The 25,767-nt window shown below is 54.2% G+C and overlaps 1 protein-coding gene and 1 pseudogene across 1 annotated transcript in view; one reads left to right on the top strand and one right to left on the bottom strand.

Moving 5' to 3' along the window:
• The window catches only part of D2HGDH (D-2-hydroxyglutarate dehydrogenase), a 30,502-nt gene extending 6,721 nt beyond the window's left edge, over positions 1-23,781 (top strand). The window contains exons 3-9 of the mRNA XM_008578753.1: positions 821-960; positions 1,801-1,994; positions 3,126-3,294; positions 8,914-9,057; positions 10,258-10,400; positions 12,865-13,030; positions 22,669-23,781. Of these exons, the coding sequence (XP_008576975.1) occupies positions 821-960; positions 1,801-1,994; positions 3,126-3,294; positions 8,914-9,057; positions 10,258-10,400; positions 12,865-13,030; positions 22,669-22,928 (1,216 nt within the window). The 3' untranslated portion in view covers positions 22,929-23,781. The remainder of the gene's footprint in view (positions 1-820; positions 961-1,800; positions 1,995-3,125; positions 3,295-8,913; positions 9,058-10,257; positions 10,401-12,864; positions 13,031-22,668) is intronic.
• Positions 5,237-6,531, bottom strand: LOC103595364 (annotated as a pseudogene).
• Positions 23,782-25,767: the final 1,986 nt, after the last annotated feature.

Below are 25,767 nucleotides of genomic sequence, written 5' to 3'. Positions count from 1 at the left end.
CAGGCGTATGTGGTTTTTTAAAAATCGTTACCACGCGTGTCTGCGATGTTGCCTTTTTCCTGCACGTGACATTTCTTGGTGCTTGTTGGTCTTACACCCATTTTTAATGCATGTGAGGGATTCCACCCCAAGAATACACAACAGTTTACTGGTCCCCCAAAGCTGCCCATTCGGGTGGTCTGTGGTCTCACGTGATTGTAAACAATGCTCAGTCCTTGGCAGTGAGCTCTGGGCACGTTTGCCCCTCTCTGTTGGAATCCCTTGCAGGGTTTACGTGGTGTACACGAGCACATCGCCCCCAGGGGTGGGGAGCTCCCATTTTTCTGATTCCCCGCTCATCAGTCGCTTTAGGCTTTGCAGAGGTGGAGGCTGGTTGGCGAGGAGGCACCTGGAAGATTTTGACGCATCATCTGAGGGATGGTGGGCCAAGGACACAGGGACACGGCAGGATGAAAGGGAGTGTGGGTGGGTGGGTGGGAGCCCTCGTGAGCACCGGGCGAGCAGAAGGGATGGCACTGGGCGCTTAAGACTTGTGGTTCTTAGAGTTGAGGCTTCCTAGGACGTTAGAATCAGGGCCTCATATGCCACCTTGTCCATGAATTGGGGAAAACATCGGCTTCCATCTCCCTGCACAGTTTTAGGGCAGACATCTGCCTTACCATCCCTCACTCTATGGCTGGGGAGGAGCCCCCGCCGGGCTATGGGCAGGGGGCAGTGTGGCTGGGTGGCCAGGAGGCCAGGAGGGGGAATCAGGGTTTGGGGGTCAGGCGCAAGAGTTGAGACAGGGCCCTGACATCCGCCCTGCACTCCTTTGTCCCAGGCACTGCCATGAGAGGAACCTGGCGGTGAACCCCCAGGGAGGGAACACGGGCATGGTGGGGGGCAGTGTCCCCGTCTTTGACGAAATCATCCTCTCCACTGCCCTCATGAACCAGGTCATCAGCTTCCAGAGTGTGTCCGGTAAGCCTGTGCAGCGCGGTGGGGCGTGGGGCCGAGGGCGCCGTCCTGGTGTGGGTTGGAGCTTTCCTTCCTCGTCAGCCACTGGGGCTGTGCTGGGGGCAGGGGGCGGGGTCCTGGGCCAGGAAAGGAAAGCAGCCGCTGTTCAGCCACCAGCGCCTTTGGATGCACCTGCCACGGGCCACTTAGGTGACTTACATGTCTTCTAACTCCAACACTTTCTGGCCATGACAGCCCTTTCTGGAGGTGAGTGACAAGTGGAAAGGGGCTTCCCGTGCTCACGTGCTGCAGCGGATCTGGAAGTGCCACGGTCTCTGCCTCTAGAGCTGAGCTTCAGCACAGGCTGTGGGCATGTGGGCCCAGATCATTCTCTGGTCGGGATACCTGTGCACTGTAAGGTGTGGAACAGCATCCCTGGCCTCGCCCAACAGATGCCAGCAGTACCTGCATCCCAGAATGTCTCCAGACATTGTCAGACGTCCCCCGGGGAGGGGGCACAATCACCTCCAGTTGAGAACCAGTGCTGTATAGCAGTCTTTTCTCTGCTACTCCCTCCCATAAGCATGTGCACATGTGCGCATGTGTGCACGTGTGCTCGTGTACACGTATGTGAAGTTTTTCTTTATCACTGTGATCGAAGGTAATTTTTGGTCCAGATGTTTTGTTCTGGGGGGATGAGTGGGAGGGGGCACCTCCTCTCCTCAGCCGTGGCTCTGAGCAGATGTCCCTTCTGGGTGGTTTGCATCTCAGGGCGTGGCCCCTGGGTGGGATGCACCCAGTAGTGAGCGTTCTTGCTGGCCCAGAAGCCTCGAGCACTGTGGTAGCTCTGGTTGCTCTCTGCAGGGATTCTGGTTTGCCAGGCGGGGTGTATCTTGGAGGAGCTGAACCGGTACCTGGAGGAGCAGGACTTCATCATGCCGCTGGACTTGGGTGCGAAGGGCAGCTGCCACATTGGGGGAAACGTGGCGACCAATGCAGGTGGACTGCGGTTTCTTCGCTACGGCTCACTGCGTGGGACTGTCCTGGGCCTGGAAGTGGTGAGCTGGGGTGCTAGCTTGGTGTTGCAGAGTCTGTCACGGGGGGTGGGGGTGGCATCCTGGCTTCAGTCCAGGGGCTGTTCTCGTGGCCCCAGGTGGTGATGCAGGTGCATGAGGCCACGTTTGTGGGTAGGGGCCATGTCCCAGTTCAGAGATCTCATTGACCTAAAAGCCTCTGTACCTTGGCCCCTGGTCCCTCAGGGATATGTGGGTCACACATAGCACTGTGCTCAGAGGACACTTCACATAAGCAGTGGCAGTCTACCTGGGCCAGGCTACCTGGGCCAGGCTTCCCGGAGCCAGAGCACGAAGGAAGGTTAACCCAGGGTAACCTTGTGCAGTTACATCATCCCCAGCTTCACCTCCAGGCCCCTCTGAGTCCTTTTCCCTGAACTCTCAGCAGGCCTGAGCACCACATGTCACAGGTGTGTAAAGGCAGCCTTCTGTCCCATTTCCCCAGGGGACCAAGCAGGTACAAAGCCATGCTGCAAGTCAGTCAGCTGAGCTGCAGCGTCTGCCTTGTTTCTCGGCCAGCTGCCAGTGATTTTTGTTTTAGTGCTTTCTCGTATCCACGAATTGTGACAGTGAGCCTGACTCGAAGCACTAGTGCCCCATCCTCAGGCTTGCAGCACAGGCATCTCTATGGCTGCGGGTCCGCAGTGGGGGACCCTGGGACACTGTGATTCTCTGTCCTTTTCTCCATCCTAAGTGTGCCCCCCAGGTGTCTCTGCTCCAACACCAGGTGTCCTCCCCGCTCTGTCCTCGGGCATGTGCCCTGCTACAGGCTGGCTTCCCGCCAGCATCTGGGCAGTGATTTTCCTGGTTTTTATGGCGGTGGTGGTGGGGTTGCTGGGGGAATCTCACTAACCAGGATGAAAAGTCCTTTCTTTAGCCTTACTGGGTGACCTCAGGCCTTTCCACTCTTGGGCCCACTTCCTTCCTGAACCAGTCTTGGGTGGGGCGGGTGGGAGACTTGGGATATCCCGGCTCCTCAGGAGGCCCTGGGGCTGGGTTGGCTGCTCCTGAGTGTGTGGCTGGATAAGGGGGAGGGGAGGGGAGCTGGGGAGGAAGAGCAGCATCTCTGGACAGATGGCCGGTGCGGAAGTGCGTGTTTCTCTTCTCCCCCACCAGGTGCTCGCCGACGGCGCCGTCCTGAACTGCCTGACCTCCCTGCGGAAGGACAACACGGGCTATGACCTGAAGCAGCTCTTCATCGGGTCGGAGGGCACCCTGGGGGTCATCACCGCGGTGTCCATCTTGTGTCCGCCCAAGCCTGAGGCTGTGAACGTGGCCCTCTTTGGTAGGCTCCCTTGATGTACTTTCGGGGCGGGGTGGAGGTGTCCTCTTGGCCAGCCCGTTATTGTGGTGAGGGAGGGAGGGCACGGAAGGAGCCCTCGCAAGACAACCTGTTCCTGTTTCTCCTGGTTTCTCTTTCCGAAGCAATCCAGGAATCCAGGCCTGGCCTTCCTGGTGTTCAGAGTCTGGAATTGGGAGCTTTTCCCAGTCTCTGGCAAAGCACACTTCATTCTGCAACGAAACCAAGGTTTTAGCTGTCTCTTTCATCCCATCGTGTTCATCATTTAAGTAGCTCGAGTGTGCAGTTCTGAGGGAAACCATGTCATTTGGCATAAGTTCTGGGACACCAGTCTGCTAATCACCATAGGAGAGTGGGGCTTCGCTGCGCCCACCGTTTTCACCTCTGTCCCAGGTCATCGTCTCAGCAGACGCTCAGTGCACTATCTCCGCGCCTGCCGCCCTTCAGACCTCTGCAGTGGACTTGAGGAGGAGCCCCGTCCTCCCAGTTCCGCCCTCCTCCTGTGGTCTGTTCCGTCTCCTCTCTTGCCGGCATCAGGATTGGTTAGGTTTATCCAGCATTTCCTGCTCCAGAAGCTCAGAAGTTACCCAAACTCCAGTCTTCTAGAGGGAAGCCTTCTAGAGGGCATACTTAACTTACCAGATCTACCTTCAATCCACACCTTTATCCTGCAGAAGATTCGGGAATCTTGAGAATGCTTTAACTCCGTTTGTCCACAGATCTCCCCAACTTAGCTGTTCTTGCCAGGTACCCTTCCTTCTGTCTGTCTCTGACCTCTCTAGTCACCACTGTCCTTGTGTGGGCCACCGTCTTTGCCCTTCATTCTTTGTGCATCAGACCTTCTCTTTGGGACCCTGTCCTTGTAGGTACGTCCTTGCTCTTCTCCGGCAGTGAAGGTCTGCTGGTGATCAATCCTCCACTTTTGCTTCACCCCCATTCTTGAAAGAGACTTTTGCTCGCTGTGCAATTACAGGTTGGCATGTGTCCTCTTGTCCCATTGAAAACACTGTCCGGCGTCTTCAGCGTCCGTCCGCGCTGCCGGGAAGTCAGCTGTCTTCTGACCGCTGCTGCTGTGGAGCCGTCCGCGCCTCCCCCTCGGACCACTTTAAAGATCGTATTCCTTCTCTTTAGTCCTCTGAAGTTTCCGGGTGCTGTGTGTGACTGCACACTTCTTCTTATCTCTCTGCAACTGTTGAACTTCTTAAATCCGCGGACGGTGTCTTTTATCAGTTGTAGAAATCTGTAGCCATCATTGCTTCCATATTGCTGTTTCCCTCTCCTTTTGAGACTGTGCTTTAGCATATGACAGAATGTTCCAGTCTGTCCCGCATGTCTCCTGACCCCTCTTCAGGATTTCCCTCCGGTTCACTCAGGCCCCCTTGTGCTGGGTTTAATATGCTGCCAGACCCATCCGTGGAGGGGTTTTCCCCTGTCCATTGAGGGTTTTTTGTGTGTGTGTGTGAACTAATGCGGATTTTATCAAAGGACAAATGAGAGTGAAGGGTACAACATTTCATCTCTTGAGAAAGACTGGAGGTGGGTGTCTACAGTTCTATGACAAGTTTCTGCAGACCTCGTGGTAACTTCCAAAAGCAGTAGGAGCAGCAAGACAGGGAAGGAGGGTTTACACTTTGGACTTTGTATCAGGCAGCTAAGCTGTTGGAGAGACATGCCATTCTGAACCAAAGATGTGAAAGCTGGGTTGGAGTAATCGCCACCAGCGGTCTGACGTGGGCGCTCAGAAGCAAAGTGGGGGTGTGGGCCAAACTTCTGTCCGTTCTTTAGTGCTTTCATGTTTCGTAAATGCCCATAGCCACAGTGGTGACAGCGGTGGTGGCAACAGCAGGAACAGTTCTGTCACGTCTGTTTTCTGTGGCTGACCAGAAGGTTTGGTGTCACATTGAGAAGACTCTGGGGTGTGGTACACCTACTGCCCAGGGTCGATCAGATCCATGCTGGAGCCAAAGAACCTCACCAGCTGTTCCTCGTAGTGTGAGGTGTTCCTCTTCGTCACGTCCGTGCAGGGCCCCAGAAACCCCTCCAATGCTTGCACACCCATAACTAAGCCTTTGACATCGCCCGCTGCCTACGCTGAAGCCACTCTGGGTTTGCTGCTGACCGGTGCAAGTCCTCCAAAGTACTGCCCCGTAGGGCAGTGGGCAATCTCGACCTCCTGGTCCCCACCAGCCTTGTTGATTTTAGTCTTGCTTTTAGTCAAGATGCCGACTTCACCAGACTCTGTGATGGACAAGCTCGCAGCCTTTTCACCGAGTGATTATGCGTTCTCCATCCTTACAGATCTTTTCTCCTGTTACATCCACAATCTTCATTCGTTCTGACACCTCTAGTGATTTAAGGAGGGCACAGACTAACTACATGATTCAAACATCTTCCTCTTTTTTGCGTTGTTTTTCACTATGATTCTTCTAAACGTCACCCGGTCCAGTCCCCAAAGGGAGCCTTCTGAGGTGGTGACAATGGTAGCAGCTCTTGGGGTGTTGTACAGCATCAGAGCCAGTTCTCCAAAGCTGCCACGGTCGTCATACTGACCAACAGACTGGGCTTTGTTATCTTTTGTTACTAAAATGTCATAGGTTCCCCGTTCTATGACATAAAAGTTGTCTCCATCATCTTGGTCAGTGACATGCTCCTCAACTTTGACTGTCCTTTCAAACATGGCTTCAGGGACTTGGAAAAACTTTTTCTGATGAAGATTCCTGAAGAAGAGAGTGCTGTGCACGCTTCCTGCAGCCTGCGTCTATGTTTATCAGTGTCTTCCTCATCCTTATCAGTGTCGTAGGTCTCAGCACTGACTGGTCCTCGCCTGTCAGATCTGTTAGGAACCGTTCCAAGTCCTCGTCGTCCTAGGCGTTGGCGACAGCGCCAGGGCTGGGCTCAGGCGTGTGGGAGTCGGCAGGAAGTGGCAGGCGGGACTGAAGCTCAGGCGTGGGCCGGCGGAGTTGTCTGTGCAGTCGCTGAGGTCGGGTGGCTGCTGCCACAGCCCCTCCACGGTGTCGCCCTGCAGCAGCCCCCCACATTGTCGCCCCACCGCAGCCCCTCCACGGTGTTGCCTTGCCGCAGCCCCCCACGGTGTTGCCCCGCAGCAGCCCCTCCACGGTGTTGCCTTGCCGCAGCCCCCCACGGTGTTGCCTTGCCACAGCCCCCCACGGTGTCGCCCCGCTGCAGCCCCATGAGCCCCGGCAGCATCTGGATGTGGCTCATGCCGGCGGCGGCATGGAGGCTGGCAGAGCTGGGCCGCCGGCCTCTCACTCAGCCCCGCGAGGTCCCTGCAGGCGCCGTGTCTGGCCTCTCTGCGTCGTCCTCTTTGGCCGGGTCTGTGTTTCCCGACGCGCAACCCTTGTTGGGCCCGGCACCGCCGCCGCCCTCCACTGACTTTTAAATTTTTATTTTATATAAATCTGCTGTACGGCTTTAGTTTTAAATCTTGATTATTACTATAGTTTTCATTTCCAGAAGTTTAATTTTTTTTTTCTGATGTGCAGTATTGCTTTTTATAATTTTCTATTCCAGGTATTTTCAAGCTCCCCCGTTGTGTCTCTAAGCAGCGCGGCGCTTCATGGTGTTTGGAGATCAGGCAGCCTCGTGCTTCGGGGTCTGCGTGCTCTGTGCTCGCTGTCTGCTCCTGCTGCTGCTGGTTCTTGCTCGTGCTTCCTTGCTCTCCTGCGTGTTTGGCTGTCTTGGGCAGGTGCAGCCCGTTGTCACTGAAGAGTAATTTGGGGGCCAAGGACACAGGCCCTTTCCTCCAGAGAGGGCTTGCATTTACTTCTGCTGGGTGGCTTCGGGGCCTTACAGTCTGGAGCCACCCAGACCAAGTTGACAGGTGTGGAGTTCTGTAAAGCAGGCAGCAAGAAGCCAGGCTGCGGGGCAGCGCGAGGCTGGCCCGTGGCCATGCGTCATCAGGAGCAGGGCTTCTCCTGCCATCTTTCTCCTGCCCTGTTTGGCACACCTGCAGCTTCAGGTGCTACTGTGGGAAGCAGGCTCCGGCTTTCCCTTCCCTCCAGGGTGGTGCCGCGGGGCATCTCCTGCAAGATTCCTTGCCCTGGCAGGGGTGGACATGTGAGACCAACCTGCTGGCGTGGCAAGGGCCACGTGGCATCCCTGAGCCCCAGGTCGGCCTGGCACTCCCCGCTTGCTTGGCTCCCTGAAGCCTTCCTCTGATGTTTCCTGGCCCTGCATTTCTGGTTGTTTTCAGCGGGACGCTGGACCACACAGCCTAGCCCACCACCCTGGATGGAGGTCCCTTCTCTCCCCGGATCCACCCTGCTCAGGCCTTGCCCTACTTCACCAACTCCACTCCTGCCAAGGCCACCAGTGTCCTCCTTGCTGCAGTCCCAGTGGTCCGTTTTGGGACGTGCCCAGGCCAGCCCTGACCACTTCCCTCCAGACTCGCGCCCTGGGGCTCAGGGTGTGTGGCTCATCTTCATCAGCGTTTTCTGTGTTCTGCTTGAACTCACCCCGATCTGCACGCCCCAGCATGCTACCCACCGAGCAGCACTGCTCAGCGTCTGAGAGGCTCAGGTGGCCAACAGCCCCATGTGGCCGTGGCCCCTGGCCTCCCTGCCTCAGCCTTCCAGGCGCTCGGTGGAGGCATTTGCCTTCCTCTTTCTTCCACACCCACGTCTGAACGTCTTCAGAGCAGGCCTGTGTGACGCTTTCCCCTCTGCATGCCTGCTGGGTGTGGCCGGGGCTCTCTGGGACCCTGGTCGTCACTGGCTCCTGCCCTGCAGTAGTTGGAGTGGCATCGCCAGCCTGAGTCTGATGGGCACACTCTTGTCACGCCCCTTGCAGATCCCCACCGCTCCCTCAGCGCTGTCAATCTCCCACCATCAGACCCCTCAACACCGCCGAGGCCCTTGATCCCGTCTCCAGCCACACCCCATCACTGTGTTCTGGCCTTGGGGACTTGAGGTGCTCCTGGGTCAGGCCAGGCAGGCATCTGCCTTCGACCTCTGCCCTTGCTGGATCTTCTCTCCAGAACATTCTCCCCTGAGATCCAGTGACCTCTCACTGCCTCCCGTCAACCCTGGAAGACCGGGTTCAGCACCCTTCCCACTGCAGGGTCCCCTGGCTATGCACATGCTGGCATGTCACTCTGCTCTTTCACCCTCCATGCTGATGGTCAGCTCCCCAACCTGGGAGCACCACAGGGACCTTGGGGTGTCCAGTAAATGCATGTTCGGTGAGTCCTGAGAGCAGTTAGGACTCGGGTGCTGAGTGTGTTAAGAGAAGCGCAGTTGAGCTGATCCCAGTGGCTGTATCATTTCTGGCCCTTTTGCAGCCTTTCCCAAGATGTGTCCCCTCCGACCCCCCACCATCCCGAGTGCTGTGTGGCCATTCATAGGTGTGTTTCCTGTTCTGATCTGGACACTGGTGGTGACGCTGGAGTAGTACTTGTTGACTGACCCGCTGGGTGTTCCCCACAGTGCCAAGCCTCCTGCTCCTCATGGCCGCTCAGTTTGCCTGTCCCCATGAGTTGGGTTAGCTTTGCTGCTCTGAAGGAGGACCTGGGCGGGCCGTGGGCATGGCTCTGGTCCCGCTTATCCATTCACTGTGTGGTGCCTAATGTGCCGTGACACATTGCAGGCTGTCCGGGCTTTGCTGAGGTTCTGAAGACCTTCAGCACCTGCAAGGGCATGCTGGGTGAGATCCTGTCTGCATTTGAGTTCATGGATGCTGAGTGCATGCAGCTGGTCCGGCACCACCTCCACCTGGCCAGCCCGGTGCAAGGTATTGACCTCAAGCAGCAATTGGATAACACATAGGCCCCGGGTAGATGAAGGTCCTTGGGTGGATGGAGGGTCCTCAGTGGGTTGAGGGTCCTTCTGTGGGTAGAGGGTCCCTCAGTGGGTGGAGGGTCCCTCTGTGGATGGAGGGTCCCTAGGTGGATGGAGGGTCCCTGGGCAGATGGAGGGCCTCTGGCTGGACAGAGGGTCCCTGGGCGGATGGAGGGCCTCTGGGCAGAAGGAGGTTTCTGGGTGGAGGAGTGTGGCATCTGGGCATCATGTGTGAGGAAGCTGCTGCTGCTGCTGCTGCTGCTGTTTAGAGCAAGGGCCAGGCCTGTGCTGCGGCAGGTTTACAGTTGCATGAATTTCCCTGACCACATGGAAGACAGACAGGAAGGAACTACTTTGAAATATGAACAGTGGCTGTTTCTGCGATCCGGGAGGCCTTCTTTTCCTTCCTAGTTCTCTTTGCTTTCCAGATATTTTTATGTATGTCCTACTTTACAATGGGAAAAAGAGCGGATAGCGTTTAGAGCCCTCTCAGGGCTGAGTGGCCTGTGATAAATTTAAAAGTGAGGTTTCCATTCAGCACAGAAAAAAGCCGAAATCTGAAAATCACGTGTTCTCTTTGTAGTAGGATGAACTTGTTTTCTGGAAGAAACCTGATCTCGGTGCAGTGTTAAGAGACAGAGCAGTGCCACTTAACAAATTCTCACTTGTTGGGTTCAATAAATGTAAAACAATAAAGTTCACAGTAACCTTGAAAAAATACAAGCTTAAAATTTTCCTAAGTAATACATATTTGAATTTTTTTTAAGTTTAAGAAGTAGACATTTGTGATGGAAAGCATGACCTTTTGCGTGTAGCACTGCCGTGTTTGTGGCCGTCCTGGGCCTTCTGCCCATGCAGTGGCCTCTTACCCTGGCCCTGGGGTTTGGTAAGGGTGGACGCCCCTGGGGACCAGCGGGAGCCCCACTGGATGCCACCGTGAGGGTGAGGATGGTGGGCACAGGGCTTCACGGGGTCACCCTCTGGGATGCTTGTGAGTTTTCTGGGGAGCGTGGTATCTCCTGCGGTGGAGTCTTAGTTTTGAGCTGTCTGTGCACTTGATGGGTCGCTGGGGTCCTCGCTGGCAACAGGGTGCAGCTGGAGCTGTTCCAGCCATCTGCCTATCACTCATTCTGCTTTTCCTGCTTGCTTCCAGAGAGTCCGTTTTATGTCCTTGTCGAGACCTCGGGCTCCAGCGCAGGACACGACGCTGACAAGCTGAGTGGCTTCTTGGAGCGGGTGCTGGGCTCTGGCCTGGTGACTGAGGGCAGCGTGGCCGCCGACCAGAGGAAAGCCAAGGTGCTATGTGCTTGCGACGCTTCCCGTCCTGCTCTCCGCAGCCTTGTGCAGGGCCTGGGCCAGGTTTCGAGGCTTCCACAGAATGACCTCTTTGGGATGGAAAACGTACTCTTGGTGTCTAGGTGATTTTCACCAATATTTAAAGATGCTTCCTCCCCACCCCCGCTGCAGGGTGACCAGAACCACCCACTGCAGCCCTGGAGCCTGTGGCTTGGGGGCCTGTCGCAGAGGCTCTGTGGAGAACTGTGTGGCTTGTGGAGAGGCAGAGAGAGCTGCGAGCAGGGCTGTGGGGGATTAGCCCTGAAGCCAAGGAGTCGGGGGTGGGGAGGGTTTTCTGGAAGAAAGGGCATTGACCATATGACCAGAAAAGGATTTCGTGTTTTGGAGCACAAAGGAAGGAGAGGTAGGGCCTGGGGCAGTAGGGGCCGTCAGTCACCTTCCCTGGGCCCTGGGGCAGTGGGGGCTGTCGTCACCTTCCCTGGGCCCTGGGGCAGTGGGGGCCGTAGGTCACCTTCCCTGGGCCCTGGGGCAGTGGGGGCCATCGGTCACCTTCCCTGGGCCCTGGGGCAGTGGGGCCATTGTCTTCCTGGTTTCTGTAGCTGGAGAGTGGCCAGCAGGGGGCAGGATGGCAGCAGGGCCGTGGCCCGGGGCTCTGGAGCTGGGCCTGGACTTGGCTCTTGGTGAAAGCCACGTCAGTCTCAGGCTGGTTGACTTCAGTGGTTGGCCTCATGTCCATTTCCTAGAGCTTTTTCCGTATGTGGCTTTTTATGTTTATTGAAGTATCTGTGTGAGCAGTGAGAAAGTGCATCAGCCCTTCCGGGACCGATGGCCCCGACGCCCCTGGGTGTGGCGGCCTTTATCTCCTGATGGGTTGATTTCAGACGTCCTGGTAACAAGGATGTTGCTCTGAAGCATCTGTCTCAGCTGCTGCATCACCTGACGTTGTGACTTCACCGTGGGGGCAGTGCCTGTGGGGAGTGAACGCTGTGGCGCCCCTGGTGTGCCCAGGTGTCTCGTGCGGTGCCCGGCACAGCAGTCCCCTCTGGATGAAGGAGGGGCTGTCAGCTCTTGCCCGTGCAGGGCTGCGTCCACACCGCCTGTGCCTGACAAGAGGCCTGTGGCGGTGCTTCCTTCCCATGTCATCCCGTGTCCTTCCCAGAGCGGGAGAAGTTTTGCCCAGTGAAGGCCCATCAGCATGGTAAATAAGCACAGCTCAGAGCACCTCAGGCGGGGAGGGTCAGGAAGATGCCCCTTCAGGGAGCAGAGAGGGATGCGGTGTGGGGGTGGCCGTGCGGACCCCTGGCGCAGGAGTGCAAAGGTCTTGAGGGACACCTGCCTGCAGAACTCTAGAGCATTCTGGAGAAGGGAGATTGGAGCAGGGTGAGTGATGGGTGGGCAGGCAAGGGGACGGTAGATCTTGTGGCCACTAGGACAAGCAGAGGGGCAGAGCAGTCCAGTGCTGAGGAGAGAGGAACCCAGGCAGCAGGTGGCCATCAGGCCATCAAGGCAGGGGGTCCAGGTGTGGGGGCCCACGTGAGGGGCTGGGCTGCCTGTGAGAGGAAGTTGCTGGACTCCGTGTCAGTGTGACGAAGGTCGGGTCAGTAGGAGTTGCTGATGGTCAGGGTGTGGAGTGGCCCAAGGGGCTGATTTGACCAAACCAGCTATAAAAATTGATGAGAGAATTGGGGAAATTTGGACACTGGCTGGCTATGCAGTGGTGGTGGTATTATTGTTATTTTCTTAAGGTGTGAGTGTGGCATTGGGGTAATGTTAAAAGGAGTCCTTACCTTTTAGAAATTTCACCATGACAGGTTTCTGAAACACTGGAGTCTCTAAGGGCTGGCACAAGGGTGAAGTGGGACAGTGCAGGGAGGGTGGTGCTCTGTCATCCTCTTGGTGGGCTGCAGATTTCCACAATGAAAAGTTAAAGCAAACAAAAACCAATTAAACCATGGACTGATTTATCTGGACGAGCTACTCTCCCCCAGACCTCATCCCCAGCTCTCCTCGCCAGGCCCCGCTCTGCCCTCTGCTCAGTCCCCGTTTGTTCCTCCCACACCCTGTGCGTCCCTCCAGCAGCCCAGGGCCCACCGGCCTTATGGCTGCCCACTTTGCACTTCCCGCACTCCCCGCCTGCCCTGGCCCCTGCCCTGGGCCGCCAGGCACTGCCAACATGCTCACGCTCCCTGCCTGACTGCTGCCGCCCCTTGTGGGGAGCTCCTGCGGCTGCCTGGTTGTGTGGGGCTGTGGTGGGGCAGCCTGTGGCTGTGTGTGGCGGTGTGCCTGTTCTGGGATGTTGTCCTGTATCAATTCTGGGGTTGGAACCCCACACCTCTGTGAAGACCCAGAACACGTCTGCCACCCCGGGACCCCAAGCAGCACTGTTCTGATCACCATCACAGCCACTGTTGATGTCAGTGGCCACTGCATCTGACCTTGTCTCGTTCTCTCTCATCAACCCCAGATGCTGTGGGCCCTGAGGGAGAGGATCACAGAGGCGCTGAGCCGGGACGGCTATGTGTACAAGTACGACATCTCCCTCCCTGTGGAGCGGCTCTATGACATCGTGACGGACCTGCGTGCCCGCCTTGGCCCGAGCGCCAAGCATGTGGTGGGCTATGGCCACCTGGGTAGGCAGCCCTTGCCCGGTGTCCTGCACCCACCTGGACAGTGGGCACCGTGGCCGTCCCCGCCGTGTGAGGCTGTGAGTTAGTGCAGGTTGACCCCGTAGCGAGGCACATCCACAAAGCTCCTGGAGATGTTGGCGGTGCCAATGCCATGGTTTTTAACAGAATGGGAGAAAAACCTAAAGTTGAGAACACCCTAAGTGTTTTCATGGTCCCTGTGCAATTTTCACGGTGGAGCATGTGGCTCAGCTTGCCTGAGCTGCGGGGGCCTCGCTGGGACGCCGTGGGAGGGCGTTAGTCCTCGACCCGGGAATCCAGAACACGTCTCGCAGGGCCCTCGGTGCTCCCCCCTTGGCCGTTTGGTGCTTTCTTAGTCCTCGACCCGGGAATCCAGAACACGTCTCGCAGGGCCCTCGGTGCTCCCCCCTTGGCCGTTTGGTGCTTGACAAATGCTGTAGCTCTCTCTGGCTCCACACCTCTTCAGACTGAGGATTTCAAAACCAGTTTTGGGTAATTTTGTTTTTTGCAGAGAACACAGGCTTTAGGTTACAAGTTGGTAATTAATAGGCAATGTTTCATTCCTCTCAATTTTTGGCTGTCTTTGGAACAGAAACTCTAAAAGCCCAGTTTGCAGGGGGCACGGTGGGGTGGGGACAGGCAGGGGTGCCGAGTGTGGCTTTGGGGCCCCTGACCTCACCTGAAGCTTCTGTCCACTTCCATCACTAGGGAAGGCGGGGAAGGAACGGTAAGGGTTGGTACTCGGCGGTAATGTGTGTCATCTACGAAGGCTCACCCTGTCCCAGGCCCTGGAGGCACCCGATGTGCTTTAGGGGTGGCGTCTTGCTCTCCGTGTTATGGATTCAAAAACAGTCTCGGGGAGCCTTAGTAACTTGCCCAAAGTTGCCCATCCTGTGAGTGGTACATCTGGAAGCTTTGACGTATGACAGGTGGTAATCTTCATTATTAAGAGAAAAGAAAAGAATCTTTTCTTCAGATTCAGAGCTGGCACTGCAGCGGGTGGGAAGGGATGAGCTTTTCAGAACCGTCAGCGGCTCAGAGCAGCAGTTGTGCATGTGATGGAGAGAGCTCACACCGTGCCAGAAATAGCGCCACTTCCTTTGGATTAAAGATGTACCTGTGAAGGGCCAGGTGTAAGACCTCTTAAACGTGACACAAAAGGTATGGACCGTAAGGGAAGAGACTGAAAAATTTGACTACCTTAAAGGTAAATAGTTATGTTGTCAAAGCAGTCTTTGTGAGAGTGTCCACAGGCTGAGCCATGGGGCTAGAAAACTCGGGGTTTGGGGAGCAGATGCAGGGGGGCCAGGAGTTCGGTTGTAATGTCCTGTGGGCAGCTGTGGGGGCAGTTCAGAGCCCCAGCCACACAGTCTGGAAGGCAGGACACCTGAACAGGCCACAAGGCCAGGACACGGAGTGAGAGATCGCAGGCTGGGGTCTCGTCCTCTTGAGGTAGCTGGACTCCAGCCTCTCGGCCACAGATAAGTCCATCCTCTCGGTCAGAAGCGGAGTGAGCGCTCTGTCACTTTTTAAGAGCAAGAATGAATGTGGAATTCTTTAAATGCTCTTTCAGCACCTACCGCCACGGCCAGGTGCGGTCTCCCATGATCAGTTCACGTGGAACCTTACACGGAGTGACCCCTCTGAAGTCAGGTGGGACTGTGCTCCTGGGCAAGCCCCGTGAGGCCACAGCCCCTCCTGCATCTTGTCGGGTCCAGCTTACCTGCGTTCCGCGTGGGTGTCAACAAGTGTCTCCATGACGAGGTTGTCCTGTGCGCTTCCTTACTTCTGTTCATGCTGGACTTTGCTGTTGGAACCATAAAATGATTTGGGGATAGTCACTCTTTTACTAGTCTCTGGAAGAGTTTGTGTAAGGTTGGAATTGACTTGTTGTTCCCTGAATGTTCAGCAGAACTTGCCAATGAAGACATTTGGGCCTGGAGGGGTTTTTATTTTTATTTTATTTGAGGGGGGGTATTTTTTGACTACAGCTCAATTTCTTTAATAGTTATATGACTATTCAAGTTTTCCTTTTCTTGGTTTTGATAAATTTCTTTTCTAGGAATTTGTCCAGTTCTTCTAAAATTTCAAATATGTTGGCATAAAGTTGTTCATCCTGTTTTGTTTGCTGTGTATCTGGCATTTGTGGGGATGGCCCCTCTTTAGTTCCTGGTTTGGTTTTCCGCCTCTTCTGCTCTGTTCCCATTTTTCAGGTGTTTGCCAGCTTTACAGCCCTCTCAGAGTCAGCACTTGGCTTTGTGGGTCCTGTCCACTGTATGTCTGTTTTCTATCTGATTATCTTCTGCTGTTGCCTTTATTATTTTCCTTCCTTTTTCATTTTTAGGTTTATTCTGTTCTTTTTCTAACTTTAAAAATAAGGCCACGGGTTCGGATCCCATATAGGGATGGCCCGTGGCTTCCTTTTTCATTTTTAGGTTTATTCTGTTCTTTTTCTAACTTTAAAAATAAGGCCACGGTTCGGATCCCATATAGGGATGGCCCGTGGCTCACTGGCTGAGTGTGGTGCTGACACCACCAAGTCAAGGGTTGAGATCCCCTTACTGGTCATCTTTAAAAAAAAACCAAAAAGCAATTAGGTATTTAGCCCATCGATTTTCAGGTACCAGGACCCCAGCGGATACCGAAGTCCTCCGACGCAAGTCTCTGCTGTAAGATAGTGCAGTGTTTGCATGTAGCCTACGCACATCCTCCCGTCCACTTTAAGTCGTCTCTAGGTTACCTGTAATACCTGGTACGGTGCAGCGCTGTGTAAATAGTTGTTACACTACGTTGTTCAGGGAGTAATGACTGGAGAAGTCTGTGTACAGCACACACACAGTCATCCATTTTCTCCCTGGATATTTTCTATTGGCAGTTGGTTGAATCCATGGATGTGGAACCCCGGGATACAGAAAACCGCCTGCATCCTGAATTCCCATCTAAGTACCGCTTTAGCTGATCCCACAAGTTTGTTTGTTCATTTTTTGGCAGCTGGCCTGTATGGGGACTTTTTTTCCTAAATAGTATCTCTGTTAATTATTTTGTCAGGGTCAACACATAACCTCTAAAGTACCCTGATAAGGACAATAGCTATAGCTTAAGTAAACAAGCAACTGGCTCAGGAGTCCACTGTCACCATAAACAAGGAATTCGGCCTCCTGGACTGCAGGGATGGGCTGTTAGATGTCAGGTGAGCTCCGGTTTCAGAGGGGAGCAGGAGGGTGCGGCCGAGGTGCTTGTGGGTTTCTGGCTGCAGCTGCACACAGCTGTTGAGAGCAGTCCCCGAGTGCTCTCCGTCACTTTTTACTCTCATCTCAATGGCCAAATGTGCTTGTGCATTCAGATTGGAATCCCACACATTTTGATAGCACGGGTTGAGCAGTCCAAATCCGAAAATCTGAAATCTGAAACTTTTTGAGTGCCAACATGCCACTCACAGGAAACTCTCATTGAAGCATTTTGGATTTTGGATTTGGGATGCTCAACTGGTAAGTATTCCACAAATATTACAAAATCAGAAAAAAATCTAAAATCTAAAACACTTCTGGTCCCAAGTATCTCGGATAAGAGATACTCAACGTGTGCTTTCATTATCTTTCAGTTCTAAACGTTTCCTAATTTCCATTATCATATCTTCTTTGACGCGTGATTTATGCAGAGATGTGTTTCTCAGTTACCAAACACACGGCGGTTTTCTAGCTACTGTATTGATAAAGTTTTGGTTTGCTGTCCATTGCACCGTAGCCAGGGAACTTGATCTTTACTGTGTGAGCTTTTGCTGAAACTTGATCAGCGGCCTAGGTGTGGTCACTAACCGTGTGGTCACAGCCGTCGTAACCATGTAGTGGGAGTTGGCGTGACCAGCGTTGGTGCATGTCCATCAGGTAAAGTATGTACTTCGTGTTGTTGTATTTTCTACGTTTCTGTGTATGGTGTCAGTCACCAACAGAGATGTGTTAGGAATCCCCAACGCGGACAGAGCACTGATCTCTTCCTCCTAGTAGTTTTGTCAACCTGAACATGTATTCTTAGCGGTGTAGGAGATTAGAATTGCCGTCCTGCTCTGGAAAGTTGACTCTTATCATGATGGACTCTTGACCTCAGGAGTTGCTTTTTGCCTTGAAGCCTGTTCTGTTCATATGCAGTGACACTAACTTTCTTTTATTCAGCATTCACCGACATGTTGGATGTGTCTCTTGTAGACATCATATAGGTAGGAATGTTTTTTTATTTGGTTTTCCAGTCATTGTCTTTTAATGAGAGCATTTGGTTTATTTACATATGTTATAATTACTCAGTTATTTAGATTTATTTCATCCTACTTTGGACGAAATACTACTTCTCTATTTTTGGTTCTCTACTTTATGACCTTCTTTTGGTTGATTTTTTTTGCCCTTTAATAATTAGGGGCTGTCCACATCAGACAAGGAGCTAATATCCAGAATATATAAAGAATTCAAACACCTGAACGGCAAAAAACGAATAACCCAATTAAAAAATGGGCAAAGGATCTGAGCAGACATTTGTTAAAGGAAGACATATAAATGGCCAACAAGCACATGCGAAACTGCTCAAAATCACTAATCATCAGGAAATGCAAATTAAAACCACAATGAAATGTCATCTCAACCAGTTAATGGCTGTTATCAACAAGACAGAGAATAACAAATGCTAGAGAGGATGTGGAGAAAAGGGAACTCTCCTCCATTGTTGGTGGGAGTGTAAACTGGCAGAGCCATTGTGGAAAACAGTTTGGGGGGGTCCTCAAAGGACCCCAACTCTCACACTAGTGAGTATATACCCAAAGGAAATGGAATCAGTATATCGAAAAGACACCTCCACTCCCATGTTCATTGCAGCACTGTTCACAACAGCCGAGAGATGGAAGCAACCTGAATTCCCATCAGTGGGTGAATGGGTGAAAATACTGTGGTGCATCTACACAGTGGAATGCTGTTCAGCTGTAAAAAAAATGAAATCCTATCATTCGCAGCAACATGGATGGAACTGGAATCCATTATGTTAAGTGAAGTAAGCCAGGCGCAGAAAGACAAGTCCTGCATGGTCTCCCTAACATGTATAATCTAAAAAAAAAAAGTGGTTCTCATAGAAGTAGAGAAGAGAATACCGGTTACAAGAGGCTGGGGGTGAGGGGGGCAGGGAGTAAAGGGAAGAAAAGGGTGCAAGCCTGTGCTGCCTACACTGAGTGAATCATCGTGCAGTATATGCATGTATTGAAACAACACACGGCACCCCACAAATACATGCAAATAAACGTTAAAAACAGAAAAGAAAATACAGGGGATAAAGAAAATAAGATAAAAAGAATGACAATATACTGAAAAGAGAGAAGAATTCATCCTTGTAATTATAGATCGAAAAATGATACATTTAATTTGACATGATTTTTCAGAAAAAGTATAATGCATAAAATTAACTGTGAATACATGTAATGAAATATGGCATCAAAACAAATCCAAAAAACTAAATTGATATTGAAAAAAATGTGTATCCATATGTTGAAAAAAACGCATATGAAAGGAAGGTGAATGTAAAAGCTGAAACTGTATCACCATAGTTAGAGAGGTAGGTGGGAAGACAGTAGGGACAGGAGCAGTAAAGTGCAACAGATGCCGAAGGAAAACATCCAGTAAACAAGGGGGGACAGTTCAGCATTTATATATATATATATATATATATATATTTTTTATAAAGATGACCGGTAAGGGGATCTCAACCCTTGGCTTGGTGTTGTCAGCACCACGCTCAGCCAGTGAGCCAACCAGCCATCCCTATATAGGGATCCGAACCCGTGGCCTTGGTGTTATCAGCACCGCACTCTACCGAGTGAGCCATGGGCCGGCCTTCAGCATTTATAAAAAAGAATGGAATGTTACTAAAATTGTGCACAGCAGTAATGTCATGTCATGAAATTATTTTCTTTTATGAGAAGAAATATTAAAATTATCCGAGCATTAAAGAGCATTAAAAAAAGAAATTAGGGGGCCAGCCCCGTGGCTCACTCAGGAGAGTGCGGTGCTGGTAGCGCTGAGGCCGCGGGTTCAGATCCTATATGGGGATGGCCGGTGCGCTCACTGGCTGAGCGTGGTGCAGACAACACCATGCTGAGGGTTGCGATCCCCTTACTGGTCCAAAAAAAAAAAAAAAAATTAGGGAGCTGTGCCTGCTGGATGTGAGCTTTTGACGGCAGTCCTCAGACTGTGGCAGGCATTCCCCGCTCATCAGGGTTTGAAGTTGATCGGTACTGTCATTCTCCTCCCAAGCAGTGCGCGATGGTAGATTCTGTGCGTCCACTTGGTGTTTTTGGTCAAACACCAGTCTGGATGTTTCTGCGAAGGTATTCTTTAGATGTTATTGGCGTTGAAATGAATAGACTGAAGCAGATCCCCCTCCACAGCACGGGCGGGCCTCCTCCAATCAGTTGAAGGCCTTAAGAGAAAAAAGACGGAGGTCCCCAAGGAAGAGGAGATTCTAATTCCAGGGGGCCTTCAGACTCGGGCTGCAGTGTCAGCTCTTGCTGGACTCTCCAGCCTGTGACCTGCTTCCGAGGTTTTTGGACTTGTCAGCCCCCAGAATCGCATGAGCCAGTTCATGAAAGTCAGTCTCTCTGTCTCTGTCTGTCTCTCTATACACACACAGATGCTCCTCCACTTAGAATGGGGCTGTGTCCTGGATAAACCCATTGTTAGTTGAAAATACCATTAAGTCGAACGTGCATTTAATACACCTAGCCTACTGAAGGTCGTGGCTTTGCCTAACCTGTCTCAAACGTGCTCAGAACACTCACAGTAGCCTACAGTTGGGCAAGTTCATGTAACACGAAGTCTGTTTTATAACGAAGTGTCGAATGTCTCATGTAATTTATCGAATGCTGTACTGAAAGTAGAAAGCAGCATGGATGGGTACTCAAAGCATGGCTTCTACTAAATATGTATCGCTTTCCTACCATTGTACAGTTGAAAAATTGTAGGTCAAGCCACCCTAAGTCGGGTTAGGGTGTGTGTGCCTGCACACGTCCTGTCGGTTCCGTCTCTCTGGGGACCCCTGACTGGTACACGCTGCAGGATGGTAGGTCTCCGTAACTTCGGCTGCTGTCAACCTGTCTGGTTTCTGCACTCGTTAGGAGGCTGCTGTGGTCCCACCGTCCTGCTCAGTCATGTGTGGCAGTGCTGCCGCCGCTCTCCTGTGCCGTCTGTGTGCCCAGACTCGCCCGTCACAGCCTCTGCCTGAAAGTCAGCCTTTAGAATCTCCTCTCGTGTGGGGAAACAGGTGACAGAACAGCTTAGATTGTATTCGTCTGGAAATGTGCTTTGTTCTTAAAGGTGATTTCGCCCAGAGTTCAGCAGTGCTAGGCTGGCAGGCACTTTCCCGCAGCAGAGAGCAGACTCTGTTCTGCTGTCCCCTCAGCCTGAGGCTGCAAGGCAGCTGTGAGCAGGCGCAGCTCCATTGAATGCCACCTGTGTTTTCTCGCTTGCTGCTTGTAAGCTCTTTCCTTTGTCTCTGGGGGTCTTAGTTTCGCTCTCACTTGTCTAGGCGAGCATTGGCTTATCCTGCCTGGCTCTTGTGGGGCAGTGGTGTCTTGCATGCTCAGCCATTGTTTCTCCAGTGTTGTTCTCTCAGCCCTCCCTTCTCTGTGCTGGGGCGTCAGCCCTTGTCCCATGCCTCTCCGCCTCTCTCCTACTGTCCGTCTCTCTGACCCTCTGTGTGGCATTTGGATAACTGTGATTTATCTTCCAGTTCATCAGTCTCTCCTCACAGTGTGTAGTATGCTGTTGAACACTGAGTTTTACATCCAGTGACTAAATTTTTCATTTCTAGAAGATTGACTTGGGTATTTAAAAAAAACTTTGCTTGGTCAGTTCTTGTGTTTTATGTTTTCCATCTCTCATGTCTTTGCACACGTGGAACATTCATGTTCTGTGTCTTGAGGTTTCAGTGCCTGAAGTCTTCGTGGCTCTGACTGCTGGCTCCTGCTCATGGTGGTTTGTTATGTCATGAGTGTAACTTTTGGCATGAGCTTGTATTTGTTAGATTTTTGTCTGTAGGAATTATTTGAGGCCTGGGTTAGAGATGGTTTGCTCCCATGGGGGGTGAGGAGGGTGGGAGTGGGGGAACCTCTTTAACCTTCACATTCTTGGTTCCGTGTCTTGGGACAGTTCTGGCTGCAAGCCTGTGTGCAGGCGGGCTGGAGGGGGCGAATATTCAAATACTCTGTGGAGATGGTTTTTCCCCCTCATTCCACAGCCAGGTCTCCCTGGGTAAGTCCGCTGGTGGAGCTTGCCTTCCAACACCTTTACCCTGAGAATGTCTCAGTGGGGACTGCCTCGAGTGGGGAGGGGTCCCTGTTATGCTCCCCACGCATACCTGGTCCTAGGCCCTCAGGGGGGATGGACCCCTGTAGCAAAAGACAGATTAACAAGAGAAAAACACACAAAGCTGTGTTTTTATTAACACGTGTACCTCCCAAGTACACAGGAGACTCCCGGGAATGAGCCGTTCTCAAAGAGCTGACTTTGAATTCAGGCTTGTGCAGCGTCTCCCACAAAGAACAGTAAATGTTTGGAGAAGTGTCAGGACAAAGGACAAGGATTTTGTCTTTGGGGCGGCAACTTGTCAGCAGATAGTCCCAGGCCAGGAAGAACCAGGCAGACAAAGGCTGATCAGTAGCTCTCTCTGCTGTTATCCCGAGGCTGATGACTCTGAATTGTTCTCTGTGATCGACCTTGGTCCTCCCTGGTGGAGAGGGAGGGGGACTCCTTTACCTTTGTGAGTTTAAGTCCTGCTTTTGGGCCATGCACACCTCGGCTCTCGGGCAGAGTCCAGCGGTTCTCATGAGTCTTGCCCGCTGACATGGGCCCATCTTGTCATTACTCTTGTCATTACTTTGGGACCTCCAAGAGAGGAGGTGCGTGTGGCCAGGCAGTGTGACGGTGTGTTTGGACAGTTCATGAAAGCCAGAGCCCTGTACTCTCAGTGTGCGGGGCCGGGAGCCAGAGCAGGGGGTGGGGGGGGTGGGTGCTGGGAGGGTGAGTGGACCACGGGGCTGGCAGCTGGAGGAGCCGGGACTTTGTGGCAGGGGCTGGCTGGGCAGCCCTGGAAGAGGTGTCTGTGGGATGGGGCTATCTGGATAGATCTGCCGGGCACCCTCGGAGACCTTCAGTTGGTCAGGCTGTGGGGTGCAGACTCGGTCCGGGGCTCTACAGGGCAGGATGGAGGCACTGGTGGTCACGAAGGTGGTTGGGAGATAGGAGGCCTGGACTGGCCTCCTGGCTGTGTGAGTTGAGGGAGCCCCAGGAGGTGAGAGGGGAGGTGGGTTGGAGGAGAGTTTGGAGAGAGAAGCCAGGGGAGCAGACACCCCCAGAGGAGGGGGTCCACAGTCCAGGGCAGTGGGCAGCAGGGCGGGGGTGGGTCACCAGGACGCTCCTGTGGCACTGCAGACCCAGACTGCTCAGACCACCAAGATAGAGTGGGGGCGGGCACAGCCCTCTTGCTGGCAGTCACTGGGCAAGTGAGGGAGTACGACCGAGGGGTTTCAGGGAGTTGTCAGGGAGGGGTCTCTGGGGTCACTGCCCAGCCTGACCTGCATGCCCTTGTCCTTCCAGGGGACGGCAACCTGCACCTCAACGTGATAGCAGAGGCCTTCAGCGCGTCACTGCTGGCAGCCCTGGAACCCTATGTGTATGAGTGGACTGCTGGGCAGCAGGGCAGCGTCAGCGCTGAGCATGGCCTGGGCTTCAAGAAGAAGGACGTCCTCGGCTATAGCAAGCCACCCGCCGCTGTGCAGGTCATGCAGCGGCTCAAGGCCCTGCTAGACCCCAAGGGCATTCTGAACCCCTACAAGACCCTGCCCACCCGGGCCTGAGAAGCACCGGCCCTCTGCTGCTGAGCCACCAGCGAGGCTACCTGTCACCCAGTGGGAGGGGCCAGGAGCCAGCTCTGCGGAGCCTCAAGGCCACAGGGCTTTCAGGCAGGGTCCTTGCAGCTGCTCTGCAGGTTCTGCTGGGCAAGCGCAGCACAGGGCTGCCTGGTGCCGCCTGCGCCGCCTTTGCAGGTCGGGAAGCAGGTCCTCCTGTCAGCTTGTCCTGGACAGGTGGGGGCGGTGAGCAGCTCTGCCCTCATGGGCCAGGCCTTCCTTGCTTTTGGTGGCCCCTTGGTCCCACCTTGTTTGCTGTGGACCTTGGAGGAGTGCCTGGTGCCCGGCCTTTAGGTCCCTGTGCAGTGCGTGCCCCTGTGGGGTTGCGAGCAGAGCTGACAAGCTCCATGTGGCCACAGCCCTGTGTTGCAAGACAACCCCCAGCACAAGGCTCTGTCCGTCCTGTCAGGCTCTGGATGTCAGGGTTGGCGACTGTGGATTGTATTTGGGCCAGAGTGACAGGAATGTACCATTTCCTTCATTTTCTGGAAGGCCCACGAGCTGTTGAGACAGCTCTCTAGGCCACGTGTGGCTTGCTGTGATTGCCTGTGGAGGTCGGTCTCTGGTCGCTTCTGTCTCGGGCGGCAGCAGTGCAGTTGGCAAGGGCCTGGACAGATGCACGTGCCCTCGGGAGTTAGCATAGAGCCCCTCTTGGCTTCCTGTGGCTCCAGTGACCCTCACCTGCCTCGTCCCTGTCGACCCACAGCCCTTAGGTGGCTGCTGAGACAGTTTGGGGGGATGGACATGCATTTCTTCTTTTTGGCTGTCCTGAATTTCCAGTAAAAATGAGAATTAACCACAACCTTCTCCTGCTTCTGTTACTAGAGAAGTTGTCTTGTAGAGCCCATTGTGAAAAGCTCATGTGTCACGTCCCATAAAACCTGGCCTTTGGGGTTGTCAGTGTGTTCTGGGGCCTGACTGTAGGGGTGATCGTCTCCCTACCCACCCCCACCCATGTCCTGGTGGGGGCAGAGCTGTCACTGGTTGGGGTGGGGGGACCTGCGTGTAGGAATGGTGGCCCGTGTAGCCTGTGGCTGCTGGGCCTGAGTAAGGTGGATCCGCGGGTCCCTCTCTTGTCCTGGGGGCGTCTAGGCACTGGGGGAACCTGCTCTGAGGAGGAAATGCCCCCCTGCTGACTCTCAGAGGCCACCTGCCCAGCCAGGGTTCTCTGGCTGTAGACAGGCCATGTCCTGGATGAGGTGGGTGTCCTCCTGGGGGGCAGGTCTTGGCCCCAGCATGATTTTCAGGCACAGGTCGGGTCGATTTCAAGCCCTTCATGCCACTCCAGCAGGGTGGGTGTGTTGGGGACGCCTGGCCTGCCTCCCTGGGCCACACCTTGCTGCGGGGCTGCCACTGGAGTGCCCAGGGCCCCTTTTGCCTCACCACCTCAAGAGATGGCTCTGTCCCCGCGGCTGTGGCCATTGTCCCACCGTCCCTGGCTGGGTACCTGTGAGCAGCCCTGTGGTGTCCCCTGCACGGGACAGACCCATGGGTGCCTGACACGAAACTCTGGCATTGTGTGACACTGTCTTTCCGAGGTCAGCAGATGGCCCTGCCTCCCAGCCGCTGACCCTCTGGTTTGAGGCTGGTCCCTTTTCCAACCATTTCTCCTTGGCTCTGCCCTGTCCCTGTGGTCCTTGTTGGCAGGAGTTTGGGCAGGCTGCGGGCTGGGATGAGGGGCTGACCCCACGGCTGTGCCCTGAGGTGGCTGCTGCTTGCCCTGGCGAGGCTCCTGTGTCTGCACAACCCCACATCCAACTGGCCATAGGCAGCGTCCCCTGATTCTCAGACGTGGGTCTGTTGCCCTCCCAAGAGGGGCCCTGGGCTCAGGCCCTGGGCATGGTCTCCAGCTGCCTCCTGGTGTCAGGAGAGGCCGGCCCTGGGGCTTCCCATGGAGACCCACGCTCAGGAGCCTGACTGGCCACTTGCCTGGCCCAGCCTCGCCCCGCTGGGAGGACACCAGTGCCCAGGTGATGGTGCCTGTAAAGGGTGGAGGACGAATCCTGTCCCTCTAGTACCTTCTGGACCGAGGAGAGCGGGACCTCTGAATCTATGCTGTCTGCCACCCGGCCGCTGGGAATGTGGCTTGCAGAAGTGGACATGGTCCCAGGAGGACTGGAGGAGGAAGAGGCTGCGGCTGCCCTGCCCAGCGGCCAGGGGCCAGGAGGCAGCAGTGACCACAGGGCCCAGGAGTTGGTGCGTGCTGGGCACTTCCTGCAAGCACCAGCCTTGCCTGCCGGCCACCAGTATTTGTTCCCAGAGCTCTCAGTGACGAAGGGCCCTGCCGTGTTCTCTGCTGTCCCTTGTGCGTGGTGGCTCGCCTCTCATCTGTCTGACTCTGGGTGGAGGGCTGCCTCTTGGACCCCCTCTTGGGCTTTCCTTTTGTGCCATGTAAATGATGGCAACCCTTAAAGTCAGTGTCATCTCAGCCAGAGAAATGCAACCCAGCACACGCAGCGGAGCGAGGCCGGGGAGCCCCCTCACAGCGGAGCACTGCCGGGGAGCCCACCCGGCCCGCACTGGCCATGATGAAACCCACGCTCCACGGCCACGGGGAGGCTGGGTGTTCACACATCCATAAAAACCTGTCAGACCAGCAGGAAAACCTCATGAAACCCCATCATGTCTGGGTAGACAGCATGCCTCTCGGAATGTGCCGGCTGACATAGGCCAAAAGTGACGAGGATGTAGACAGACTGCCTGGAAAACAATCCTGTTCCACTCTGTGCAGGTCGCTGGCCTCGGTGCCCCACAAAGACACTCCCTCCTAGTGGCCACGGGACTGTGC

This window comes from Galeopterus variegatus, unplaced genomic scaffold (genome assembly GCF_000696425.1).
Source record: "Galeopterus variegatus unplaced genomic scaffold, G_variegatus-3.0.2 Scaffold1752, whole genome shotgun sequence".
Lineage (NCBI taxonomy): Eukaryota > Metazoa > Chordata > Mammalia > Dermoptera > Cynocephalidae > Galeopterus > Galeopterus variegatus.
Note: the sequence above shows the minus strand (reverse complement) of the source record. Positions and strands in the feature narration are given on the sequence as shown.